The sequence below is a fragment of the Pleurodeles waltl genome, chromosome 6, assembly GCF_031143425.1.
Source record: "Pleurodeles waltl isolate 20211129_DDA chromosome 6, aPleWal1.hap1.20221129, whole genome shotgun sequence".
NCBI lineage: Eukaryota > Metazoa > Chordata > Amphibia > Caudata > Salamandridae > Pleurodeles > Pleurodeles waltl.
The window spans coordinates 1,191,817,020-1,191,841,628 of NC_090445.1; the positions used below are offsets into that span (position 1 = coordinate 1,191,817,020).

A 24,609-nucleotide genomic window follows, 5' to 3' on the forward strand; every position below is an offset into this window, starting at 1 on the left:
TGAAATTAGAAGATACACATAAATGGCACTCCCATCTCCAGAAAGCAACCTTGCGCTTGAAACAACGGGCGAGTTGCATTGTAAGATTTGCAGCTAGATCATCCAGTTTTGCCATGACGCCCGCCATAGAAATATTTAAATCGCAAGCAAGGGGGGAGGCTCTATATGGAGCTGAATTGTGGGGTCATTGCAATTTAGATGATGTGGCAAGGGCGTAAAACTCTTTTCTAAAGATGCTGCTAAGAGTTCCCTCCAGTACCCCAACACTTCCTATTCGAATGGATCTAAATTTGCCTCCAATCAACCAGATCGTCGCTCTTAGGCCTCTGTTGTTTTGGATTCGCCTATGGTCACTAGATTCTCTTATTCCCTATAGATGCAGCCTAACTAACCTGATGGATACCAACACTAGCTCAAAAATTAAGTGGTGTGCTTATGTGGAATGGACCTTTGTATCACTTGGCTTGGGGACATACTGGAAGGATCCGTTATCTATACCAAAAAATGCAACGCAGATTCTGAAGGATGCATTTTGGCTTAATGCTCAATTTACACAATTGACCGCAGTCTCATCATCATCCATGACTGGCAGTTTTCTACAAATCAAATGCTATTATGAATCTGAGCGATACATGGATACATTACTTTCCCCACATGCATGTGCACTGTATGTCAGATTTAGGATAGGCTCTCTTCCTTTGGGCACTCTAATTTACAAATGGTCTAATGCAAGTTGTAGCTCTAAGATGTGCCCGATGGGTTGCGCCAGGGAAGAATCCATAACCCACGTCCTCTTCCAATGTTTTGCACACCATAAACAGAGGGCTTCTTGGATTATTCCATTATGTAAAAAAATGGGTTTTAGGAATTGGCAATCGGCTCTGAGAGTTTTTAAGTCTGATCCATCTATTTTAGTGGCTTGCTGTTTGGCAAAATTTTTAGAATCTATTTGGCATTGCAGACTGAATATGTTAAAAAAACAGGGAAAAATGCAACAACAGATGATGGGAGTGGTCATTGATGAACTTACTCGTGAATTTTAATGTATGCATACACCAATTCTCTACCGTCTAATGAATTTTCCATGGTTTTATATTCTTATATGTCTTAAATGGAAATGTTTTCTATTTTTATCTTATTCATTGTTTTTAGTTAGGTATATACTTGATCTATTATATTTATCACAAAAAACTTTGCATTTTTGCACTATTTTATAACATGGTACGAATTTTTATAGGGAGAATGTTTTATATTCGAGGATTTTTACATACAGTTTAATGTTTTGTATTTGAGGATTTTTATACATAGCCTGTTCTTTTGCAAAATTGTGAACTTGTGGTGTGCTTTTATGGTATTTATTTTTACCGAAATAAAGCTAACTTGAACTTGAACAATCAAACCTAATCTTTTAAATTGTAGGTGATATCCTCCTTTTTAACTGACTTTAATTTTAAATCTGTCTCATTCAGCTGCAACCTTCCCCTGTGTGCTACTCCAGCTTCCCTCCAAAATGCTCAGAGTGTGGATTGTGTGTCACAGTTTTGTGTTTTGGGCAAGAAAGAGTGATAGAAACAGCGACATTGCATGGACCTGGGTTTAACTATTGTGGATATTACTAGGGTTGACCAGAGAGGATTAAAGTGGCATCAATTGCTACCTTTGGTTGAAAACATTATGGATTGCCAATATGCAGACCTCATGATTGTGTACTGTTATGGCAATGACCTAGGCGCAGTTACTAGGGTAAGACTGGAAATCCTATTGAAAGAGACCTTTGGTAAATTAATGGCACTTTTACCACACACTGCCTTGGTATTTTCCAACATTTGACAAAGGTAGAAGTGGAAGTAGTCAACTGAATTCTGTCCACAGATAGACAAATCCAGGAAACATGTGAATAAAATGGCTTGTTCATTCCTCAGAGAGCACAACACGGGCTCTATATGCCCCAACAATTTACGCTTTGATATGGATGGTATATATATATAGAAATGATGGAATTCATTTGACAAAGAAAGTCAACAGGGTGTTCCTCCAGAACTTGAAAGAGTGCATCCTGTTTTATGTGTAGTTCTCCTCTACACATCATAAGCACAAAGGCTCTTTTCAGAGCCTGTCCTATTACCATAAAAACATTTGTCTATCTTTCAATTCCTATTTTTTTTAACTCATCTGGATCCACGGAGCCTTTGCAGATTCACAAACCAAAAGCAGTCCTCCAATGCACACCAGCGACACTTAGAATGTGTCAGTGGATGTGTGACTGGTTTTATCAGTGTAAGAGTGGGTGTGTCAGTGTGTGTGAGGCTCTGCAGGAGGTGTGTAAGTATCTTCATGGGTCTGTGACTGGTTCTGACAGTCTCTGTGAGTTGGTATGTCAATGTATATGTATGTCTGTGAGTGGGTGTGTGAGTGTGTCAGTGACTCTGTTAGTGTGTGTGGGAGTGTCTGAGTGGGTCTGCAAGTGTATGTGTGGGTCTTTGAAATAGTGTGTCAGTGTCTGAGTAGGTCTCTCAGTGGGTGTGTGTGAGTCTGAGTAAGTGCGTGAGTGGGTGTGGGAGTCTCTGCAGGGGGGTCTGTGGGTGGGTGGGTGAGTGTCTGTGTGAGTCTGTGAGTGGGTGTGTTGAGTCTCTGGTTCTGTGAGTCGGTGTGTGAGTCTCTGTGTGGGTCTGTGAGTGGATTTGAGAGTGCCTGGATGGGTCTGTGAGTGGGTGTGTGAGTGTCTGTGTGGTCTGTGAGCGGGTGTGTGAGTGTCTGAGTTGGTCCGCAGTGGATCCATGGATCTCGCACATGGGAAAAAGAAATGCATTTAGACAATTTCTTGCCCATCATCTCTTCTTTTGGCATCCCAAATAATTTTGCGTTTCCATCCACAATAGTCACGAAAATTGTGAGTGTCTGAGCGGGTCGATAAGCGGGTGTGTGAGTCTCTATGTGGGTTTGTTAGTGCAAGTGATAGTGTCTGTGTGGGTGTGTGAGTGGGTCTGTGAGTCTGAGTGGGTGTGTGAGTGGGCATGTGAGTGTGTATATATATATATATATATATATATATATACACACGCATATATGTACCTGCTTGTTTCTAAGAAGTGCCGGTACTCTCCAGTTAAAAGTATTATGTTTTTCTTGAGAAGTGCAGGTACTCTCCCTCTCCAAATAAAAAAATGCTGGTATATATATATATATTTATGAAGGGGTCAGGCTAGAGGTTGCTTGACCCACTGTTTGTGTTACAGAGATGCCAAAAAAAGGTATGATGGGCAAGAAATTGCCTAAAAGCAATTCCTTTTTCCATGTGAGAGATCCACAGATCCACTGCGGGCCTCAGCGCGGCAACAGATCCAGGGAATCCTCCACAAAAATATATATAGCAACCTCTAGCCTGACCCCTTCATGCACATTGCAGCATACATTTCATCCCCAGGGACCATTTCCTGACACATAAAATAACGGCCACAACTTTTCTCTCAGGTTGCGGTCAGCCAATCAGGGCCTTGCTGTGGCGCGTGGATCAGCAGAGGATCTGCATCCCTGGTAATATATATTTCTTTTTCCTTTAATATCTCAAAAACTACTGAGCACATTTACTCCAAACCTCACAAACGGCTCTTTCTGCTTAGTGACACTAGGTAGTTATAGCTAGAACCATGTTTCTAAAGAAAATGCATTTTTTTATTTGTCTTTATTTTTGACACCCTTTGACAAATCTTCTCGAAATTTTCCCAAAAAAGTGTTGGGGTGATTCTTATTGCGCATGGAAAGTTTGGGGGTGATCGGTCAAGCAGGGGTTGAGAAACAGGGGGTCAAAAAAGTTGTTTTCCCATGTTAATTCCCATAGGACCTTTAGACACGTCTACAGCCCAAACCACTTGACGGACCAAATTTATACCAAGTTTGTCAGAAAGCTAGCTTTAGATACGCAGATTGCTCTTTTGCTTATTTGGTGTAAATCTGGTAAGTAGTTTTAGAGATATGTAGGAAAATCCAAACTTGTATATCTCTGGCCACAGTGTCTTCACAAATAATTTGCGAAATTTGCAAATAATTTGCGAAATTCACAAATTTTTGTGAATTGTTCACAAATGCGCAAGTGAAAGGAAGCGCTGTAATTGGCTGAACACAACCTGACTACAAAGTTGCGGTCACAATTTTATTTTACAGGACACAGTCCCCAGGAGTGAAAATTCTAATTGAAAGTGGCATAAAGGGTCAGGGTGCAGGTACCCTGTCCCCATTGGGTGTGATAAAGGTGGGCTTTAGTGACAAAATATGGATTTCAAATAATTTTGCCTTTCCATGCGCAATTTTCGTGAAAAATGTGAGTGTCTGAGTTGGTCTATAAGTGTGAGTGAGTTTGTCTGTGGGTTAGTGAGTGGGGGTGTGAGTCTGAGTAGGTCTGTATATATATATATATATATATATTTATTTTTTAATTTGCGCGCGGGCTCCCAGGATTTGTTGCCGTGCTGGTTCCTGCAGTGTATCGGCAGCTCTTGCACATGGGAAAAGAAATACTTTTAGACAAGTTCTTGCCCATCAGACCTCTTTTGGCAGTACAGTATTCACAAAAATTTGAGAATTTTCACACGTTATTTGAGAAATATTCGCGAATATGAAAAGCATTGAAAGAAACATCAAAGACTCATTCATACAGTAATTAATTCACTCATACATGCACTCAGAGACTCATGCGCCCACTCACACACCCAGTCAGACACACATGCACCCACTCAGACCAACTCATAGACTCACACACCCACTTTCAGACCTACTTAGACACTAACAAACCCACTCACAGATCCACTGACAGAGACAGACCCTGTGGCCAACCTTCGCTCTGCATGGCCAAAGACTATGCGTGGCGTGGGGCTGGGTGGTTACAAGTGCTTGACTGCAAGGCCTGGCTGCAGGCCAGGCCTTGCGACCAACTCCTGCCGTGCGGAGGGGGTTGGAATAACATATAGTAATTAAAATTATTTTACGTTAAAAAACCTTAGAAATTCACAGAAAAAACAAAGGTTAAAGGGGTGTTATAGTTAGGTTCTGAATTTACTCATACAAAACCATAGAAATTCAGCAGTTATAGTTAGAGTTCTTTCAAGTAACTATGACTCGTGCCTTAAGGTAACTATAACTCGTGCCACTGCCATGTACAGGTATTTGATCAAGTATTTTACTGCATATGTTACAGTGAAATTCTCAAAGATGTTATCAATGATGTCATGCGTGCTGTAATTTGTAGGGTAATTAGCAGTGCATGGCGAGGGCGCAAGTTAAAGTTACTTAGGGCGTGAGTTATAGTTACTTGAAATAACTCTAACTATAACAGCTGAATTACTCTGGTTTTGTGTAAGTTCAGAACCTAACTATAACATCCCTGTAACCTTTGGTTCTCTAAATGAATTTATAAGGGTTTTATAATTCTATTTCTTAACTATAACGTCTCTGCAACCTTTGTTTTTTTCAGTGAATTTCTATGGGATTTTTTAATGTAAATTAATTTTAATTACTTTATGTTAATCCGACCACTGCAGTGCACAGCCTATGGCCGTGCCAACAGAAGTTGACTACAGGGCCTGTAGCCAACCCCTATAACAACCAAGCCCATGCTGCGCACGGCCTTTGGCTGTGCGTAGCGGGAATTAGCCCCTACAACCACCTGTGCAACAGCCATACGCAGCAGGAGTTGGACCCAAGGCTGGACCACTGCCAACCCCTATAACCACCCAACCCCAAGCCTCCTTCAGCCGTGCATGGCAAGGGCTGGCAGCATGGCCTGGCCTGTGGCCAGGCCTTTCAGCCAGATCCCTATAACCACCCAGAGACTTTTTCTAAACTTTAATAAATGATATAGAGAAAATTATATAATTTAGGACAGATTGAAAAGAAAAATGTAGTTTGTCAAGTAAAAAGTGTGAGCTCACCTTTCGGTATGTACCTTAAATATTTGAAGTAAAAAATAAATTAAAACTGGGAAATGACAAGTGACACACCTAGACTTGAACCCTCAACCTTCAATGCAAAGGTTGAACACCTAAACCACTAAGCCACAGGTGATAGCCTACCATGCTGTCTTGAGACATATCTATGACATTCAAGGCAAAGGTTTTATGGGGAAAAGACATACATGTTCAATCACTAGGAATGCTTAATATTCAAAAGACTACTAAATAAACAGACACACTACCATCTGATACCCAGATTTGAACCTTCAGCCTACAGATTAACAGTCCCAGTGTACCACCAGGAAACAGGTGACTCTTTTATGCTGTGCAGCAAAACATAACTATAACATTTGGACCAAACATCTTGCTGGTGTGACACTTTAAGTCATTGTATGGAAGAACCATTGCAATAACAATCTTTCTCTCTCTCTCTCTCTCTCTCTCTCTCTTCCATCCCATTTTGGGAGGGGAGAGAGATAGATAAAGAGTGACAGGATAGTGGAGGGAACCTCAAGACCCACACGGTCCTAGTAGGCTCCTGACTTCTGTGGGAGCTGGCATCTCTCCTACAAGTAGCTTTAAACAGATGAAAACTCTGCTTTCTGCAAGCAGGAGCTTGTTGACAGCTCCCACTTGCAGAAAGTGGAGTTATGTTTGCTTTTGCTTGGTGGGAGCTATGTGGGAGCTGTCAGCTCCCACCAAGCAAAACCAAACAGCTTTGTCCTGAGGGTGGGCACCTTGGGACATAGCTATTATAGAAGGGAGGTGGTGGTCCTCGGGTCCAGGGGTCGGCATTCTTTCATTCTTTTATTTTAGCCCCACAGAGGTGGTGGTCCCCTGGGCTGCAGCGGAGGGGCTCAAGGCTCCCCACATACAATTCAATCATTGCCCGGGGGAGGTGGCGATCTATATTTTTTAAACTCTAATATCTCCAAAACTACTGAAGGGATTTACACCAAACCACAAAAGCACGCTCTCTACGCCAAGAGCTAGCTTTATGTCAAATTTGGTGTTATTCCGTTCAGCCTTTCAGGCTGTAGTCGTGTTCAAATATTTGAAAAATACCATTGACGTATAATGGGGGGAAAAGTGTTTGGGGGGCCCCCCTTTTTCTCAGCCCCCACTTGGTGGATCACCCCGAAACTTTCAAGACAGCAGTTGCACTTAGCAAAGTATAGGTTGTGAAAATGTTGTGAAGATTTGTCAAATGGCCCTAAAGTTATTGGCAAAACAAAAAACGCTCTGTCTATGGAAATAATGTTTTTTTAAGTAACTATATATATATATATATATATATATATATATATATATGGAAAATGTCACTTACCCAGTGTACATCTGTTTGTGGCATGAGACGCTGCAGATTCACATGCTGTGATTTATCCTGCCATCTAGTGTTGGGGTCGGAGTGTTACAAGTTGTTTTTCTTCGAAGTAAGTCTTTTCGAGTCACGAGACCGAGGGACTCCTCCCTTTCGGCTCCATTGCGCATGGGTGTCTACTCCATCTTAGATTGTTTTCCCCGCAGAGGGTGAGGTAGGAGTTGTGAATATAGTAAATGTGCCCATGCAATGTAGTTAGTATGTATGTACATAATGTGTATTAAAATAGTATTTACAAATTTACACTTTCATTCAACTTATAACGGCTACAGGCTCCCGGGGAGGAGGGAGGGCGCATGTGAATCTGCAGCGTCTCATGCCACGAACAGATGTACACTGGGTAAGTAACATTTTCCATTCAATGGCATGTGTAGCTGCAGATACACATGATGTGCATAGACTAATAAGCAGTAATCGCCCCAAAAGCGGTGGTTTAGCCTGTAGGAGTTGAAGTTGTCTGAAATAATGTTCGTAATACAGCCTGTCCTACTGTGGCTTGTTGTGTTGTTAACACATCTACACAGTAATGTTTTGTGAATGTATGAGGCGTAGACCATGTGGCTGCCTTACAAATTTCTGTCATAGGTATATTCCCTAGAAAAGCCATTGTGGCGCCTTTTTTCCTAGTGGAATGCGCCCTCGGTGTAATAGGTAGATCTCTTTTTGCTTTAATATAGCAGGTTTGAATACATTTCACTATCCATCTGGCAATGCCTTGTTTGGATATAGGATTTCCTGCATGAGGTTTTTGGAAGGCTACAAACAATTGTTTTGTTTTGCGAAACTGTTTTGTTCTGTCAATGTAATACATTAGTGCTCTTTTTATGTCTAACGTATGTAAGGCTCTTTCGGCTACTGAGTCTGGTTGTGGAAAGAAGACTGGGAGTTCCACTGTTTGGTTTAGGTGAAATGGTGATATAACTTTTGGTAAAAATTTGGGATTTGTACGGAGAACCACTTTATGTTTATGTATTTGTATAAAGGGTTCTTGTATAGTAAATGCTTGTATTTCACTTACTCTTCTAAGAGATGTGATAGCTATTAGGAAGGCTACCTTCCAAGTTAAGTATTGCATTTCACAAGAGTGCATGGGTTCAAATGGTGGTCCGATGAGATGTGTTAATACAATGTTAAGGTTCCACGAAGGTACTGGTGGTGTTCTCGGGGGTATGATTCTCTTTAATCCCTCCATAAATGCTTTGATAACTGGGATTCTAAAAAGCGATGTTGAATGTGTAATCTGCAGATAGGCAGATATTGCTCTGAGATGTATTTTAATAGAAGAGAATGCTAGTTTAAACTTTTGTAAGTGTAATAAGTAACTTACAATGTTCTTTGCGGAAGCATGGAGTGGTTGAATTTGATTATTGTGGCAGTAGTAAACAAATCTTTTCCATTTGTTTGCATAACAATGTCTTGTAGTAGGTTTCCTAGCTTGTTTAATGACCTCCATACATTCTTGTGTAAGGTCTAAGTGTCCAAATTCTAAGACTTCAGGAGCCAGATTGCTAGATTGAGCGATGCTGGATTCGGGTGTCTGATCTGTTGTTTGTGTTGAGTTAACAGATCTGGTCTGTTTAGTAATTTGACGTGAAGTACTACTGATATGTCCAGCAGTTTTGTGTACCACTGTTGGCGAGCCCAGGTTGGTGCTATGAGTATTAGTTTGAGTATGTTTTGACGCAGTTTGTTTACCAGATAAGGAATGAGTGGGAGAGGGGGAAAAGCGTAAGCAAATATCCCTGACCAACTGATCCATAATGTATTGCCCTTGGACAGAGGGTGTGGGTACCTGGACGCGAAGTTTTGGCATTTTGCGTTTTCTTTTGTTGCGAATAGGTCTATTTTTGGTGTTCCCCAGCATTGAAAGTAATCTTAATCTTGTAGGATCTGGGGATGAATTTCCCATTTGTGTGTTTGTTGGTGATCTCAAATCAAATCAAATCATTAACATTTATAAAGCGCGCTACTCACCCGTGCGGGTCTCAAGGCGCTAGGGGGGAAAGGGGGGGTTATCGCTGCTCGAACAGCCAAGTCTTTAGGAGTCTCCGGAAAGCGGAGTGGTCCTGGGTGGTCCTGAGGCTGGTGGGGAGGGAGTTCCAGGTCTTGGCCGCCAGGAAGGAGAAAGATCTCCCACCCGCCGTGGAGCGGCGGGTGCGAGGGACGGCAGCAAGTGCGAGGCCAGCGGAGCGGAGGGGGCGGGTGGGGACGTAGAAGCTGAGGCGTCTGTTGAGGTATTCCGGTCCCTTGTTGTGGAGGGCTTTGTGTGCGTGGGTGAGAAGACGGAAGGTGATCCTTTTGCTGACTGGGAGCCAATGCAGGTGTCTCAGGTGTGCGGAGATGTGGCTGTTGCGGGGTACGTCGAGGATGAGGCGGGCCGAGGCGTTTTGGATGCGTTGCAGGCGGTTTTGGAGTTTGGCGGTGGTCCCGGCGTAGAGGGTGTTGCCGTAGTCCAGGCGACTCGTGACAAGGGCGTGGGTCACGGTTTTTCTGGTGTCGGCGGGGATCCAGCGGAAGATCTTGCGGAGCATGCGGAGAGTGAGGAAGCAGGCGGAGGACACGGCGTTGACTTGCTTGGTCATGGTGAGAAGAGGGTCCAAGATGAAGCCGAGGTTGCGGGCGTGGTCTGCGGGGGTCGGTGCGGTGCCGAGGGCCGTGGGCCACCAGGAGTCGTCCCAGGCGGACGGGGTGTTGCCGAGGATGAGGACTTCCGTTTTTTCAGAGTTCAGCTTTAGGCGGCTGAGCCTCATCCAATCTGCGACGTCCTTCATACCCTCTTGTAGGTTGGTCTTGGCGCTGGCGGGGTCCTTGGTGAGGGAGAGTACAAGTTGGGTGTCGTCGGCGTAGGAGGTGATGATGATGTCGTGCTTGCGTACGATGTCGGCGAGGGGGCTCATGTAGACATTGAAGAGTGTCGGGCTGAGCGATGAGCCTTGAGGTACGCCGCAGATGATCTTGGTGGGTTCTGAGCGAAACGGAGGGAGGTAAACTCTTTGGGAGCGGTTAGCGAGGAAGGAGGCGATCCAGTCCAGGGCCTGGCCTTGGATCCCGGTGGAGCGTAGGCGGGTGATTAGGGTGCGGTGACAGACGGTGTCAAAGGCAGCCGAGAGGTCGAGGAGAATGAGGGCGACTGTTTCACCGTTGTCCATCAGGGTTCTGATGTCGTCTGTGACTGAGATGAGGGCGGTTTCCGTGCTGTGGTTGGTTCGGAATCCGGTTTGTGAAGGGTCGAGCAGGTTGTTGTCTTCCAGGAAGGTGGTCAGCTGTTTGTTGACGGTCTTTTCTATTACCTTGGCTGGGAAAGGTAGAAGAGAGATGGGGCGGATGTTTTTCAGGTCGCTTGGGTCAGCCGTAGGTTTCTTTAGTAGGGCGTTGACTTCAGCGTGCTTCCAGCATTCGGGGAAGGTAGCAGAAGAAAAAGAAGAGTTGATGACGGTCTGGAGGTGCGGGGCGATGATGTCGTCGGCTTTGTTAAAGATGAAGTGCGGGCAGGGGTCCGAAGGGGCGCCGGAGTGGAGAGAGTTCATGATGGATTTGGTTTCTTCCGTGTTGATGTGGGTCCAGTTGTTGAGGGTGACTGAGATTGTCGGCTAACTGGTTTTGAATGCCTGGGATGTATTGTGCTATTAGGCGAATGTGATTGTGAATCGCCCAATGCCAAATCTTCTGTGCTAAGAGGCACAGTTGTGATGAGTGTGTCCCTCCTTGTTTGTTGAGGTAATACATTGTTGTCATGTTGTCTGTTTTGACAAGAATGTGTTTTGTGGGCTATCAGTGGTTGAAATGCTTTCAATGCTAGAAACACTGCCAACAGTTCTAACTGATTTATGTGCAGTTGTTTTTGTTGAATGTCCCATTGTCCCTGTATACTGTGCTGGTTGACGTGTGCTCCCCACTCCATCATGGAAGCATCTGTTGTGATCACGTATTGAGGCACTGGGTCTTGGAATGGCCGCCCTTGGTTTAAATTTATAGGGTTCCACCATTGAAGCGAGAAGTGTGTATGGCGGTCTATCAACACTAGATCTTGGAGTTGACCCTGTGCTTGTGTCCATTGTTTTGCTTGGCACTGTTGCAAGTCTTGCATTTGGGACAATGGCTATGCATGAAGACATCATGCCTAGAAGTTTTATTACAAACTTCACCTGGTAGTGTAGGTTTGGCTGCATGTTTAATGCTATATTTTGGAAAGCTTGTACCCTTTGTGGACTTGGAGTGGCAATCGCCTTTTGTGTGTTGAGTGTTGCTCCCAAGTATTGTTGTATCTGGGATGGTTGTAGATGTGATTTTTGGTAATTTATAGAAAACCCTAGTTTGTGTAGAGTTTCTATAACGTATTGTGTGTGAAGAAGACACTGTTGCTGAGTGCTGGTTTTTATTAACCAATCGTCTAAGTATGGGAATACGTGCATGTGCTGTCTCCTTATATGAGCGGCTACTACTGCAAGGCATTTTGTGAATACCCCTGGGGCTGTTGTTTTCCCGAACGGTAACACCTTGAATTGGTAATGCACGCCCTGGATTACAAACCTTAAGTATTTCCTTTGAGAAGGATGTATGGGTATGTGGAAATATGCATCCTTGAGATCTAACGTTGACATGTAGTCCTGTTTTTTGAGCAAGGGAATCACGTCTTGAAGTTTTACCATATGGAAGTGATCTGTTTTGATGTAGAGATTCAGCGTTCTGAGGTCTAATATGGGTCTCAACGTTTTGTCTTTCTTTGGAATTAGGAAATATAGGGAGTAGACACCTGTTCCTTTTTGATGGTTGGGTACTAGTTCTATTGCTTGTTTTTGTAACAATGCTTGGACTTCTAGCTGTAACAGGTCTAAGTGTTGTTTGGACATATTGTGTGCTCTTGGGGGCACATCTGGTGGGAAATTTATGAATTCTATGCAATAACCATGTTGGATAATGGCTAGGACCCATGCGTCCGTAGTTATGTTTGTCCAGTTTTTGTAGAATGCAGTAAGTCTCCCCCCCACTGGTGTTAAGTGTTAGGGGTTTGTGACATTGAAGTCACTGTTTGGCTGGAGTTGTTTTAGGGCTTTGGAATTTTCCCCTTGCTTTTGGGAATTGACCACCCCTGTATGAGCCTCAAAACCCTCCTCTCTGGTACTGCCCCTGATAGGTGGGTCTGGCTTGTGAGGTGGAAGGCTCTGGGGTTTGGGTACGAAACCCCCCTCTAAACTGTGGCCTTCTGAAAGTGCCTCTGTTTTGTGGGGAGTAGAGCGCGCCCATGGCTTTGGCCGTGTCTGTGTCCTTCTTTAGTTACTCAATTGCCGTGTCCACCTCCGACCCAAACAATTGTTCCTGGTTAAAAGGCATATTTAACACAGCTTGCTGGATTTCCGGTTTAAAACCTGAGCTCCGTAACCATGCATGCCTGCGAATGGTTACCACAGTGTTCACTGTCCGTGCTGCTGTGTCTGCCGAGTCCAGTGCAGACCTTATCTGGTTGTTGGAAATTGCTTGTCCTTCTTCAACAACATGTTGGGCACGTTTCTGGTGTTCCTTGGGCAAGTGCTGTATTATATGTTGCATCTTGTCCCAGTGTGCCCTGTCATAGCGAGCCAGTAGAGCTTGCGAGTTGGCAATTTGCGATTGATTGGCTGCTTCTGCTGCCAATCGTTTGCCCGCAGCATCGAACTTCCGACTTTCCTTGTCAGGCGGTGGTGTGTCTCCTGATGATTGGGAGTTTGCCCTCTTCCTTGCTGCTCCCACGACCACAGAATCTGGTGTCAGTTGCTGTGTTATAATCACAGGGTCCGTTGGGGGAGGTTTGTATTTTTTCCCCACCCTAGGCGTGATAGCCTTTCACTGGGTCCTGGAATACTTGTTTTGCATGCTTGATCATGCTAGGAAGCATTGGCAGACTTTGGTAGGAACTGTGGGTGGATGCCAAGGTGTTAAATAGGAAGTCATCCTCTATTGGCTCCGAATGCATTGCTACATTGTGGAATGTAGCTGCCCTTCATAACACCTGCGTGTATGCAGTGCTGTCCTCTGGAGGTGACGGCCTTGCCGGGTAACAATCTGGACTGTTGTCGGAGACCAGTGCATCATACAAGTCCCATGCATCCGGGTCGTCCTGCGTCATCCCCGTACGTGTTGGTGACTGCATTGGGGGTGTTGTTACCGGGGACAGCTGTGGTGAATGTGGTGGAGAAGGCTGTGGCGAAAAACTTGGTAGCAGTGTTTTGTCTCTAGCCACCTTTGCCTTTGGCTGCATTTCTGACCCTTGAAATGCCAGCCTTCTTTTAATTGGAGGAAGAGTTTGAATTTTACCAGTCTCTTTCTGGATGTGCAGCCTCCTTTGAGTATGGTCTGGTTCCCCCATACTTATTTCCTGCTCACATCTATGTTGTTGCATTTGGCTGGAAAGTCCGTGCTCTTCTGTGTAAGAGCCTACTTTTGGCTCCAAGGCTACCTTTTTCGGTACCGAAGGTTTGGAAACAGTCTTTTTTGGTTCTGAAACCACTTTCTTTACCTTGGGTGTGTCGAACTCTTGGTGCCGAGATCGTTCGGAGACGGAATCTCGACCGGAGTCAGATGTCTTTGGCAGTTGTGAGGCCTTTTTCGGTGCCGATGGTTGGTCACCGTGTTTTCGATGGGTAAAGCCATGGCCTGTTGGCGGTGGCATCCCCTTGGCCTTTATGATTTTGGAGTGAGTCTTGGACGGAGCATTTTCACTCACAGTTTTCTGCGTTGTCGTCGGTTGCTCACTTTCGGAGTTGTTTGAGTCCGTTTCTTGTATGGAGATTCTTTCCTCCTCCTCGACGTCGATCTGTTCTGTCGGTGTCGATGTCATTTGCAGTCTTCTGGCTCTTCGATCGCGTATGATCTTTTTCAATCGAAATGCCCGGCAGGCCTCACAGGTATCCTCCCTGTGTTCCGGTGATAGACACAGGTTACAGACCAAGGGGGTCATTCTGACCCTGGCGGCCGGTGGCCGCCAGCGCCACCGACCACGGGAGCACCGCCAACAGGCTGGCGGTGCTCCCACGAGCATTCTGACCGCGGCGGTTCAGCCGCGGTCAGAAGCGGCAAGTCGGCGGGCTCCCGCCGACTTACCGCTGCTCGGGGGAATCCTTCATGGCGGCGGAGCGCGCTCCGCCGCCATGAGGATTCTGACAGCCCCTACCGCCATCCTGTTCATGGCGGGAAACCCACCATGAACAGGATGGCGGTAGGGGGTGCCGCGGGGCCCCTGGGGGCCCCTGCCGTGCCCATGCCAATGGCATGGGCACAGCAGGGGCCCCCATAAGAGGGCCCCGCAAAGTATTTCAGTGTCTGCCTTGCAGACACTGAAATACGCGACGGGTGCAACTGCACCCGTCGCACCCCTGCAACTACGCCGGCTCAATTCTGAGCCGGCGTCCTCGTTGCAGGGGCATTTCCTCTGGGCCGGCGGGCGCTCTTTCGGAGAGCGCCCGCCGGCCCAGAGGAAATGTTTAAATGGCCGCCGCGGTCTTTTGACCGCGGTGCGGTCATTTCACGGCGGTACCTTGGCGGACGGCCTCCGCCGTCCGCCAAGGTTAAAATCACCCCCCAAGTGTTGGTCTGTATAAGGATACTTTGTGTGGCAATTCGGGCAGAAGCGGAAGGGGGTCCGGTCCATTAGTTTCGATGATGGACGTGGTCGGGCCGACCAGGCCCCGCTAAAGAGTGGAAGCCCCGAAGGGCCGCTGGAGCGCTTCTTCTATCGGTGTCCATATTCTAACACTAAACCGGTACCGAGCGCGAACAATACCGTCAAATTTTTCGATAATTAGCTAACTTTCCTGATTCGAAATACGGAGCGAAGAGGAACACGTCCGAACCCGATGGCGGAAAGAAAACAATCTAAGATGGAGTTGATGCCCATGCGCAATGGAGCCGAAAGGGAGGAGTCCCTCGGTCTTCTGACTCGAAAAGACTTCTTCGAAGAAAAACAACTTGTAACACTCCGAGCCCAACACTAGATGGCAGGATAATGCACAGCATGTGTATCTGCAGCTACACATGCCATCGAACATATATAAATATATCAAATAAAAGATCTGTAGATAAACAGGAAAGAGGGCGCAAGCCTGATGTGTTAAGGCAAAACTCAACCAGGGCGACTATTAGATCGGGGCGGGTAATATTTAGAAAATATAAGAACAACTTTTAACATACACGTTCAAAATTAAAAGAAATCTACGTACAAAGATCTTCTGATGTATTTTCAGTTGTTAATCCGACCATGGACTCATAGAGGTCTTCATTACAGCCAGGGTTTAATGAACATTTCATTAGCAGCTCAGTGGAAGCACCAGCCATAGGTTCGTATAAAGCATCGTCATCGTCTTCCTCTTGCATCATCTCTTCTTTAAAATGGGTCTTTAACATACCCATTGTTTCCTTTCAAAGCCAAAGAAATGCCATTGGTGAAACACTTTAGTCAATTATGCTTATTTCCATTTACTGTGACACAAGATCATAACTGGTATAAGGTTCATACACTGAAATGACCTTTAATGATTTTTCAGCATACACATGTGGATGTTCATAAATCTCATGCCATTACACAAGCACATTTACCTATCATACAACATTTCTATATATATTATATGTTACACAGCCATTCAAGAATGTCCTTAATATGCATTAACTTGAAAACATAAACATAAACCTAAAACATATTTCTTGCAACTTTTGCTTATCTCTGTTATTTATTTGGACACTTGAGCTCAAGAAGTTGTGCATGTGCCCCTCTACCATACAGGTCATCCATTTGTAGGCGTGGGCTGATCCTTATCAATCAAGTAGTACCTCCCAATAATAATAAAACTTTACATTTCACTTGGGCACCCCCTCAGATCACATCTGATCTTCCTTTGCATTAATACTGTAACTTAGGGCCTGATTTGGATGTGGGCGGAGGGGAATACTCTGTCACCAACATAACAGATATCCCGCCCTCTGTATTACAATCCAATTATATTCTATGGGGATCGTAATACATGAGATGGGATATCCGTGATGTTTGTGATGGATTATTCCCTCTGCGAACATCTAAATCAGGCCCTAAATATTTTGTCCCAAAGATCAGCTATGGTCCTTCCATAATCCCTCAAATTTCCTCCTCCTGCAGGACAATATCCTTGGTTCTGGACCATTTCTTGAACTCACTCACTCAACTGGCAAAGAGTGGGACGTCACAAGTCCTCTACACCATTGCAATCACTTACTTAGCTAACACAAGTGCTAAATCTAGGACTCGATTATCAGCTTTTTTGGGTTTAGAGGATCGTAATTGCCCTAACCAGCATTCCTATTCAGTCTTTTTTCATGATACCTAGTAATTCTCTCCCAGTAGCTGTTGATGTATGGATAGCTCCAAACCATGTAGAAGAAATCAGCGCCCAGAGACGCACAGCTGAAGCATGTCAAGGTCTCTAGCCCAAGTATCTTATTTAATTTTTGGTGATCTAGATGTGTCTAGTGTAAGTTATTGGACTGGTTGTACTAAATTCGTTATTCCCAGGTACGTTATATGTGTGCATTAGGACTTTCTCCCTATTGTTTTCATCCAGTTCTTTACCTTTTTATTTTGCCAATTCGCAGACAATTTGTTCAGTTTAGTTTTTGACATTGTCATCAAGGTTTAATTGTAAGTTATAAAAGAATATGTTTGGGCAGGTTCCTTCATTTATCTTCACAGCGTGCAATGAAACCCCAAATATTACAGATAAGGTTTTCAGGTTGATTGTACTAAATCTTCATTATTTGGGCAGGCAGAGCCTATGTGGGAAATGCAGGCCTCTAGAAGAGCACATTAATGGCTTTAACTGTAATTTTAAGCGTCACCTTCAGGTTACTAAACTACCAAGCAAGTTTCCCAAATGCAAACTAGGCTAAATGAGCCTCAGCTTACTGGATATAAAACATGGGTGGGCTGAAAAAGTATGTTCGGTCACAGTGAGGTTGTATGATATAATAATGATAATAATAATAATAATAATACTAATAGTAAGACAATCTAGCCCTCTATAGAGCACTTAAGCAAGTTTCTAAGTGCTTAAGTACCAGGTGCAAGACTTAAAACAGAAATATAAAGTGTAGTGACTCACTATCCCAGAATATCAGTTTACTATTAAGCGTTGGTACTCCTGGTTTAAAAGTCCTATGTCCTGCTTAGAAGTATACTGGTACTCTGCATCTCAAATTAAAGAAAAACAGGCACTAAATACCTGGCATTAGCCACTCATTTTAAGCACTGACCTTGTGTTATTATTACCATCATCAATGGTATTCTAATCACTAATCAGAGGAGGATGGAATTCTGAGTTGGCACTGCCTGATTCAAACTACGGACTGGCAGATCCCACTAATGCCACCAGTACAATGTGGGTGAGGTATTTACCATTTATGGTAAATACCTCACCCACATTTCCTAAGGTTAAGGTGCTTACCAGGTACAGAACGTACCTCATATTCTGAGTTTTCATCTTGAAAACAAGGCATAATTTTAGAAAAAAATGTAATACTTCATTTGTCATCTTTCACAATATTTCCAGACCTTCCCCCTGAGAAATTTTGGCAGGTTTGACCTGTTGCAAACTATCAGTGAAAAAGTGTGAAGATTTAGTAATTACTAAACAACTCATAATTCTGATCCCTTTGCAAACTCCCCTATGCACAAAGATCCGAATTCAGCCCTGAACTGGTCTTGAATGCTTAAATGTCAGCAAACAGCTTTTAAATCACTGAGACCTCTTACTGTATATATGTAAGATGAAGCTCACAGGATTGATTCATTACAGAGTTCGAGTCACAGTCATTTTATGCTTCAAAGTTTAATAAAATAAGAATGAATTTTGATTAGGTAATAATAAATGTACACAATGTTTTATGTGAAGCCCTTAAGATGACACTAACTGTAAGCAGACACTGCACATTTTGCTCTCTAATTCCATAATGATAAGCATGTGTAAAGAAAAACACTGATGCCTTGGAGCATAGCCATACTAGATCACATGGCCAAAGCATTTAAAATTACCAAAAACTAGAATTTTCAAGGGCCCCGAGTGTGTATTAATGAATAAATACACTATAGAGTAAAATCTTTGATGGATCCTTTAGCCGACTTTCATAATTCGTTAGGTGATGGGCCTTTTTTCATAAAAAGGAAAGATGTAAGGAGTCAGCTCTCACCCAAATCAACATTAGTTTACAGTGTAACCAATTCTGTCACACAATAAAGACCCAAATCAGAAATAAAGTTAAGGATTTTATTACAAATTAACAGTCAGGTTAGTTAGTCAGGTTGTATGGACCAAGATCACCTGATAAGATGCTTTCCATTGATGTTCCAAGCACGACTTGCGGACGTGCTTCTTCATCATAACCCCCATTGCCGGGACTGAGATCACGGCACTTCGCTTGTTGCCGTGGAGCTGTAGCCTCTCCAACCTGATCAGCTAGTCCTTTGCAGTAATCAAGAACCATGTCATCTGTCATGTTCATAAGTGTATTTACAGGCACAGCTGGCAGTCTCATGGCTCTTTCCATGATGATTTCATGGGGAGGCAGTCTTGTTCTCCTGCCTGTAGTACTGTAAAGACTCATCAACACAAGGGGCAATGCATCAGACCATTTCAAAGAAGTGGAAGCACACACTTTAGCCAGTCTGGATTTCAGTGTTCCATTGACTTGTTCCACCAGACCTGAAGCCTCAGGCTGATAGATTAAATGTAGTCGCTGCTCCATTTGTAATGCTGCAGACAGTAATTTCAGGACCTCATTATTAAAACGGGTTCCACGGTCTGACTCCAGAAAAGTCAGGAACCAGAACAGTGGAATATGTTTTCTTAATAACAACTTTGCTACTGTGAGACTGTGATTTCATCTAGTCAAGTAAGCTTCAACCCATCAGAAGAAAATGCATAAAATCACTCAGACATACCTCAATCCATCGCACACTTCGCTCAATATAATCTAACTGGATCCTGCTGAAGGGACCTCCCAATCTCCCTATATTACTCAGTGTTTCTGCATTTTTTTCTCCTTCTTTCATCTTTTGACATACAACACATTTGTGACACAATGCTTAAGTCATCAGTCTGAACCTAGAATTGAACCATGTCTGCTGAAACAATCTTGCCATCGTATCCCTTCCTACATGAGCTAAACCGTGGTAATTCCTCTCAATAGTGGGCAACAACTATCTGGCAACACATGTCTTCCATCACTTGGAACCCAAATATCATCTCTTTTGGCACATACTGAACTTGGAAGATGGGTTACTCTATCACAACGGAAGGGATATCCATCTGCCAAGTTCTAAATCAGGCCTTTACCTTGTTTCAGGAAGTGGCATATCTTGTATGTCAGGTCTTGGCGCACAGTTGAGTGACATTGAGAAAGTAATGTTTAACTTCATTTTTATCATCATCATCATTCACAGGTACAGGCAGTGAATTTGCAGGATTCAAGGTCATGCATCTCTTAAGGGTTACATTGGGCACGGTACGTTTTACCTTCTCATACTGTGTCAATTGACTGTCTGTGAGATGTTGTGTATTAAAACGAGTCAACAAAATTTCCACAGAGTAGGGAACAAAAACATTAAGAGGCTGACCCATAATAATCCTCTTGCACTGTGCACTGCTGACATCTCTGTCTGCTATGGCTTTAAGAAAGCTTAGCAATGCAGCAGTTACTGGTCGAAGGGTAGCTGAAAAGTAGGCAATGGGTTTGTGAGCATTCCTATGCACCTGAGTTAGGACTGAGAGCATGCAGCCCTCCCAATCACTGCAAAACAAAGTAAAACATATGTTGTAATCTGGCATTCCCATTGCCAAGGCACAACAGAGAGTTTCTCTTAGCTCTGAGAAAGCACGTATGCAAGTGAAATACAAGGTTACCCTTTCTGACACATCCTTGTGTGTCAGCCCCTGTAAAGGCTTGGCCAGTAGGGAAAAGTTGGGAATCCACTGATGACAGTAGCCCACCATTCTCAAGAACATCCTGATTTCTTTCTGAACAGATGGCCGATTCATTTTTAGAACCACTATGATTCTCTCTTGTGACACCTTCTTTGCACATTTCTCAATGTGCTGTCCAAGGTATAGAACTTCTCTCTTACAGTATTGCAATTTGGTTAGGGATACTTTATGTCCATTCTTAACTAAGTAGTTCAACAAGGCAATATTAAACTGTCTGCAATCTTCTTGTGTGTTTGATGCCACCAGTGGGTCATCAATGTACTGGATCAAGACTGAATGATAGAGCATCACCGGGGTCTCCGGATTCGTTTTAAGGATCTGGTTAAAAATGGAGGGTCTCTCGATATACACTTGTGGCACTCAGCACCAACATGTCTACCAAACCGAAATGAGAAGAAAAGAATTGACTTTCCTCATGCAACATTATTGAGAAGAATGCTTGGCAAAGGTCAATCACAGTAAATCATTCAACCTTACATGAAATTTGGAACAAAATCACAACTGGATTTGGTACCACAGGACAACAAGAATCTATAATAGATCTTTCTCAGGTCCTGAATGATGCAGTATTTGCCATTAGGCTTCTGCAGGCCCATAATTGATGAGTTAATGGACTTCACTTAATCTCATTAGGTATACCTTGCTAAATCAATCACAGGAGTAATCCCAGAAATGGTTTCAGGGGTCAGATTATATTGTGAGATTCTCGGATAGTCAGCATTTGGCTTCACAGTAACTCAAACAGGTTCAACACCTTTGATGAGAACTATGTTTTTCCCTGAAAAGTCCCAGACTGCAGGTAGCACTGTGTCTTTTATGTCTAAAGGTAGATCATCTCTTGTCAGCATGGGGTACAGTCTGAAATCTGGGGTTTGATTTGGCATTTTGAATGCAACATCCTCATCATGAGTCTGCTATTCTATGCCTCTTGGAGTGCAATAAATTGAACTGATAAGCTTGCACAAGAGTTCACATCCATGCAGACTCACAGGACTCGAATCACACACCAAAAATCGGTAATTCTCCTCAAAAGATCCTATTTTAACAGATACAGCTCCTGTGACAGGGCTAGTCAATTGTTTATTTGCAACTCCTACAAATTGGATTGTTTTTCCCAAGAGGTAGGTCAGTAACCTCTGCTGTTCTCACAGTAGAACGGGTAGAATCAAAGTCAATCAAGAAATACACGTGGAGGCCTTTTATCTCACCATCCACGAATGGACCACTCTGGTCTACCTCTAATGATGTGCCAAGTATACAATCCTCTTCCCCTTTCAGGCACCGTCATTGTGGCAAATCAGTCTTGTAATCCTCTTCTGTTGGTATCATAGGGTACTGTTGAGACATTCCCTGATTCAGGGATTACCATTGCATCAGGGACAGGATTCAAGTTAGATCTGGGAACATTTGCCTTCCATTGGGGCATCAGCGCTTGTTGGGCCTGCATCAATGGAACTTGAGGCACATTAAGAAATTTGCATTCTCTGTTTCTGCATATGGTGTCACTGAATATGATTATTACCCTAGGACTGTGCAAATCCCCCATTCTATACCTGGTTCAGTCCTTTTCATGGTAGCCACATCAATCCATTTACTCGGGTCTATTGGGACACAACAACCTCTATTTTGTTCTTCAAATCCATTCCCTCTTGCATCATTGGGACTCCCTGCTGATACACTCATTGCATAGCAAAAATATTCCCAGCAAACTGTGAATTCTGACTTTGTTGTGCAGCTTTCATCTGCGCCATCAGCTTTTCCTTCAGTTTCTTCTTTCTCCACTTCCTCACTGCAATATGTTGCATATCTCAGAATTTTGCATATCCCAGAATTGGCTTACTCTGCAAACAATTCAAATGCTGCTGAATCATTGTGCTAATTTCATGTTTCACTCCATGCAGAAATCTGAACACAAAATGTCCCCATGTCATTAGTCTCAATAGTCTCTGTGCCACTGTACTGTCTAAAACACCTGTAGCAATCTCTAATAACAAGAGTGTATTGACTCCTTGGACTCTTGAGTCGTTCTGTCAATCTCAACCCAATCAATGTCCTTAGGGGACATCTTTGATTTAATAAATGTAATCACCTTATGATACTTCTGCATCACTATTGGCGATGGAGCTTTCATCTCTGGATGTCTTGTAGGTCCTTGCTCAGGCCATTCAACAGCTGTTTTGCATTCAACCCATAGATCACTTGGAACGACAATCTCAAACAAGCTATTCAAATCGACCCATAGGACCTTCAATATTTTCAGAAATCGATAGACTTGTCTGTACCATTCCACTGGGTTTTTCTTCAACTTTGGGAAATCATTTGTGACTGATGCAAGGTCAATCTTACTCCAGGGCACATGAACATAGGCTCCACGAGGAATTTACCTCATTGGGAGCATTCAGATAGCTTCCTCCTCCTCCTTTGCTCAAGCTGGAGGCAGATCCAACCTTACTTTCTTTGGTTCCTTCTTCTTTACCCATCTGCCTTCTCAGCTATCTAATTCACTCCATTTTCAAATATAGCCATCTGTAATTTCATTCCCGACGGTCTCATGTTAGAGAGGTCTTGAAAGCTTAGGCAATAGCTTCTCCGTAACACCTTGGATTTATTCAAATCAACTTCATATTTTTTAGCTAGTTCAACTATTCTCTCATGAGCCTATTCTGCACGCCTAGTGATGTCTTGACATATGAAGAGCTCATCTTCTTGGTAGGTGTCTAATTGGGACATGTCAAGAGCTCAGAGTATCATTTAATTTAATTCTAATTTCAATTTAGCTACATCTATTGCCTTCTCTCTCTCTGGGTTGTGAAATGTCCTCCCGGCTTGATCCCGAATCTTCAGCCTCATTTGGGATGTCTATGCCCTTGAGCTAACACTCTATTTTCTGGGCACTAAGACCTGGTTGTCCAGCTGGAGTATTATTTATCTCTCCTCTAGGGGAGCTAGGCTTTACACTATCTGATGCATTCACAATGGACTTTGCAGTGTGGCAGATTCAAAGGTATTCCTGCCTTGGAGTACTGCAGTTGGTGTTTGGAATGGTATTTGGTATATTATCATTAATGAACTCCCAGAACTGCTGTTACCGAAGACACCCCTTTCTATAAGAACAGTCAGAGTATGTGTAGTATACCCTGTCATTTCCAGTCCATACAAAGGGGCTGCAGAGAAAATTGGAACAGGAACAGTCAGAGCATCTGGTGTAACTAGGAAGGGTGGACTCTGAGGAACCGTCATCACTAAACTCTCCCCTCTCTGATAGGAATTTTCATTCCCAATTACATTACTTGTTCCTCCTACTTGGGTTATATTATATGGAGGTGGACGATTCAGCAATAGTTTATTTATGAAATCCTCATCTGGATCACTATCACTGTCCTCACCTCTATTCTCAATGTCTTCTATCTCATCCTTCTTTTTCTTTCATTTTGATTGAGTTTTCCCCTCTTCTTCCCTCATCAAGGCAGAATATAATCTAGTTCCTCAATCACAAGCCTTTTGTTGTTCATCCCAGCTAGAGGGTGCACAAATATGTACTGCTTTCCTGCCCTTTATCTCATATTTCTCCTCGTGTTTCTGATGAGCTTTGTGTTCCCGAGCATTAAGTGCTTCATATTATGCGGGTCAAGGAGGGGGTTTCATGTCATACAGCATCCATCTCAAATGTTCAATGATTCTGAAATGATGTGTTCCATAGTGTGGAAATGCCAGTGCACCCTCTTCCTCAGTGATCATATGCCATTATTAAAGCCAAATACACTTATGACGCTGTACATTTATTGCCATATAGTGACCTTGTGTATCTTCGGGAGGTGCTTGTCCTCCCATTCTAACAGGTAGTCAGGTATATTTACATCTCCCTTTATAAAACTTCACAATGCTTTAAAGAATTGTATTTTTCAATCAAATATGCAGTTTTCACAATAACTTTTTGTTTACAACCGGGAAATGATAAGACACCCACAATTCTTTGTTTGGTGTTCACAAGCAATACCAGTGCCTTCTCTCTATGATGTAGTCCACCAGTACCAGTGCAGCTATACACCAACCAACCCATACCAGCGCGTCACTCTGTGAGGTCAACCTCACTCCTTGCAGTGGCTTGTCATCCTTTACAATTTTCCTTGAATACTCTCTCTCTCAACTATTTACGTGCAAAAACAAATGTAAGCAATTTCAGCATCTAACTTTGCTCCTCTAAAGGCTTCAGGATATTCAATCACTCAAGAAGTGGTCACAAGTACCACTTTCTGACCTACTCTCATACACACTCGAATGAAGCCTTAAACAGCGGGGTCTCACT

General features: G+C 43.5%; 1 protein-coding gene across 3 annotated transcripts in view; it reads right to left on the bottom strand.

Annotated features, from left to right (window-relative positions):
* PIK3AP1 (phosphoinositide-3-kinase adaptor protein 1) overlaps nt 1-24,609 on the bottom strand; it is a 1,392,564-nt gene that overhangs the window by 554,814 nt on the left and 813,141 nt on the right. For all 3 annotated transcript variants that reach the window (XM_069240444.1, XM_069240442.1, XM_069240443.1), the window contains exon 9: nt 15,519-15,714. In XM_069240444.1, the coding sequence (XP_069096545.1) occupies nt 15,519-15,714 (196 nt within the window). The remainder of the gene's footprint in view (nt 1-15,518; nt 15,715-24,609) is intronic.